This window comes from Cicer arietinum, chromosome 5 (assembly GCF_000331145.2).
Source record: "Cicer arietinum cultivar CDC Frontier isolate Library 1 chromosome 5, Cicar.CDCFrontier_v2.0, whole genome shotgun sequence".
NCBI classification, from domain to species: domain Eukaryota; kingdom Viridiplantae; phylum Streptophyta; class Magnoliopsida; order Fabales; family Fabaceae; genus Cicer; species Cicer arietinum.
In genome coordinates this window covers 22,138,341-22,142,007 of record NC_021164.2, presented here as the reverse complement: position 1 = coordinate 22,142,007, position 3,667 = coordinate 22,138,341, and the positions used below count along the sequence as shown (strand labels likewise).

General features: G+C 31.6%; 1 protein-coding gene across 1 annotated transcript; it reads right to left on the bottom strand.

Annotated features, from left to right (window-relative positions):
• Window positions 1–2,324: 2,324 nt before the first annotated feature.
• LOC101499348 (uncharacterized) lies at window positions 2,325–3,366 on the bottom strand. Its single transcript, XM_027330425.2, has 3 exons — window positions 3,158–3,366; window positions 2,955–3,062; window positions 2,325–2,843 (listed from the first exon to the last, which is right to left on the bottom strand). The coding sequence occupies exons 1-3, from the start codon at window positions 3,245–3,247 to the stop codon at window positions 2,424–2,426; spliced, it is 618 nt and encodes a 205-aa protein (XP_027186226.1). The 5' UTR covers window positions 3,248–3,366; the 3' UTR covers window positions 2,325–2,423.
• Between the last annotated feature and the right edge of the window lie 301 nt (window positions 3,367–3,667).

Below are 3,667 nucleotides of genomic sequence, written 5' to 3'. Positions count from 1 at the left end.
CACTAAGGTAATCGATTGGGAAATCGATTACTTAAAGGTTTTATCAAAACCTGTGTTTTGTGTTTAAACAAATCAATTGTACAATCGATTTGCACATCAATTGAGTAATCGATTTTGTGATTCATAGAACCAAGCTCATACTAAGTTAATCGATTGGAAAATCGATTATGAAAATACTTTTTCATCAGACATGTGTTATGTGATCAACGAAATCGATTGGACAATCAATTGAAATAAGTTTCTTAAGTTGCAAGTTATGCACTAATCGATTAGATAATCGATTGATAGATGTTTCTTGAGTTGCAAGCTTTGCATCAATCGATTAGGTAATCGATTGAAAGAATGAACTGGTTAATCAGTTATCAGAAACATATTGCGTAATCGATTGGCATATCGATTTTAACTAAATAGCTAAGCTACTGTAACCAGCCAAATCGATTGGCAAATCGATTGGAGTAAGACATCTTAGTCACTGTGACCAGCCAAATTGATTGGCAAATCAATTGGAGTAAAACACCTTAGTCACTGTGACCAGCCAAGTCGATTGACGAATCGATTGGAGTAAAATGTCTAAGTTACAGGGAGTATTTAGCCCATTGCCAAATTGATTATGTTAATATATGAATCGAATGCGTAATCGATTGTTTTGATCTCGTTGTTTGAACAAAACAAGTATAATTGATTAGTCAATCGATTCTGATACAACTGAGTATCAGTCTCTGATAATTGCATTAAAAGAATCGATTAGGAAATTGATTAGTTCTTATATTTTCAAGATTCAAGAAAAACAAGACACGCGATAATCGATTAGGCAATCGATTAAGCTGGTTTCAAACTTTAATAAAATCGATTACGAAATCGATTTATATAGTGTTTTTCTGAAAATATATATAAATTGAATCAATCACAATTTTTATAATAACATTCATAACACTTTTTCATAAACACAGAAAACTGAAAAACATCTTGAGAGAAAAATTGTTACAACACACACATACTCATTGGCTAATACTTTTGTGTGAGTTCTTACATTGTGATTGAGTCAATTTTCTCAGTATTCTTTAATTCTTTGTGAAAGAACAATTTATGTAATTGAAGTTTTGGAAATCCAGTAGTGGTACACTAGTGGTTATCTTTTGCGATGCTTGTGTTCATCTGAAAGAAACCTCAGCTTGATCTCGCTAGAGTTTGACGAGTAACTCTTAGGGATAGGTTGGTATTGTGATAGAAGTGGTTGTGAGTTGGATGGATAGGTTGTGATGCTGGAAAGTCTGTAAAAATATTCCTCAAATCATTCTAGTGAAAGGCTGAAATCTGTTGTAGATTTCAGGACTGGATGTAGGTTATCAAAGTGATAGCCGAACCAGTATAAAAATCTCCTGGTGCAATATTTCCTCTCTCTCTTTACTTTTCATATTAATCTTGCATGTGATTGTGAACTTCCGCTTTGAATAAACTGTTTGAATGTATTACTGTTAAAATAGGAATTAATATTAAACAAGTTGGTTTTGATATTAATTCATCACATAGGAAACAATTAGCTAATCTTGTTGATAACATTGTATAAAATTTCCTAAGGATAGAAGCCATATAACCAACATACAATAGGTGTCTTTGTGTCATAGGATTAACATTTAGGTCATTTTCGTCCTACCTAGGCTTGTTCTACTCCAATTAGGGTTTTTAACCAATCTTGTCCATCCAATAGGTGAGTTTGTGCCATTGGATTAACATTTAATTCATTTTCGTCCTCCATAGCCTTATTATAGTCCAATTAGGGTTTTTAACCAATCTTGTGCACCCAATAAGTTCATTTGTGTCATTAGATTAACATTTACACTACTAGAAAAAATGGAAATGGAGACGGATATAATCTATCTCTAAATTTAACAAATTCCGTCGCTAAACAGTATAGAGACGGATTTGGAGACGGACATGTTTCTAATCAGTGGTTTTCACGTCTCTAAGATATTAGAGACGCATTTTATCATCGGTCTCTAATCAAAGACAGAGTATGTCCGTCTCTATCAGAGAAGGATATATTATTACCGTCTCTAATAGGATTTAATTTAGTCCGTCTCTAGATTTTCGCATTCCATCTCTGTTGAGACAAATGTATATTCCGTCTCTAATATATTCCAATTTTTTTTTATTAATCTCCCATAAATCTATAATTGTTTTCTACCTGAATATTTAAATATCAATCTATATATATATATATATATATATATATATATATATATGACACTAGATTCTCACAAAAATTATATTTAGATCAACCCCAATTTAACAACAATGTCATAAAAGTTCATATAACTCTTTCACACAAAACATTAACAATACACTACATGCAATCAATCTTTCAATTTGTTCAAAACATAACAAATAATATTTGATTTAACAAAATATCTAAATGGAAGTAATCAGTGCATAAGGTTATCATCCATATCATCACCAATATCTTCATTTCCATTATCACCTTCTCCTTCTGATTGAAGTGTAGAATTTTGATTACAATGAGGCATAATACTCTCAAACATCCGCTCCCAATGCGCCATCTTTTTTTGAATAATTTCTTGTTCAAGATTCTTTTGTTCAAGTTCAATCGTTAAAGCTTCAATCTTAGCTTCCATAGCAACAACTTTTTCTGATGATACATCACAATCTGTAGACGATGATTTTATGAATGCTTTGATTGTTGCAGCTTGAGATCCTAATCCAAATATGCGTCCTTTCTTGTTTATGCCTCCAACAACTTCCATGTATATACTATTATCAGACAGTTGGCTACTACCCTCGCCATTATGAGATTGTTTCTCAAACATTAGAGTTTGGTACATTTCCTAAAAAAAGAGTTACCATTAGTACACACACACACACACACATATATATATATATATATATATATATATATATTTGGTAAAGACATTACTTTAAGGATGGTGTACACATACAGCTATCTTTGCCTGTTTTTCATTAAACCACTCATCTGGTTTCCCTTTTGGCCTATGATGTCGCTCGTAAACCTCAAAATTGGTTGGTTCTCTATTCAATTCCACCCTCTAAAAAAGTAACCAACAATCATTATGTTAGTATAAATATGATTAAATTGTCATTCCAACAATTAGATTATGTTAGTATAAATATGATTACTAACCATTTTTTTGACATGTTCTCTCGCAGTTATGGATCCTCCACTATGCACATTGTGTCCAACTTGAGATTGCCTATTTTTCTTATTAATCATAGAAATTTTTTGCCATGTCTCAGCTTGCCATTGAGCTTTCTATTGTTCTAAATTTTCTTCCCCAATCCAATCACCCATATCTTCACCATTACGTACCTTGAACAAAGCATTTTTTAGGGCCAAAGATCCCCTACTGTTAAAGCTTTTTTTAATATTTGCTTCATCCCTCTCAAGCCATTTGTATTTTGCCTATTAAAAAGAAATCTTTAGTATTAAAACAAAACATAAAGAACAGATCCAAAAGACATTAAAATAATTGAACATCTCAAGAAATATGATTTTGAAAAAAGTTGTAATCTAAGACACATAATCATAATAGGAAGTTAGAATTGTCTTATAACCATGAATATAAATAAATAAATAAAATCAGAAATTGCACTATAATAGATAAGCGGTGGATGGCCTAAATTGCACTAATCA

Bases quoted from the DNA above. Each gene is read 5' to 3' on its own strand.
- LOC101499348 (XM_027330425.2), bottom strand. From the start codon at position 3,247: ATGATTAATAAGAAAAATAGGCAATCTCAAGTTGGACACAATGTGCAT. The intron at 3,063-3,157 runs GTTAGTAATCAT...TTACTTTTTTAG, and splicing joins GAGAACATGTCAAAAAAATG to AGGGTGGAATTGAATAGAGA. The intron at 2,844-2,954 runs GTATGTGTACAC...CTCTTTTTTTAG, and splicing joins AAAAACAGGCAAAGATAGCT to GAAATGTACCAAACTCTAAT.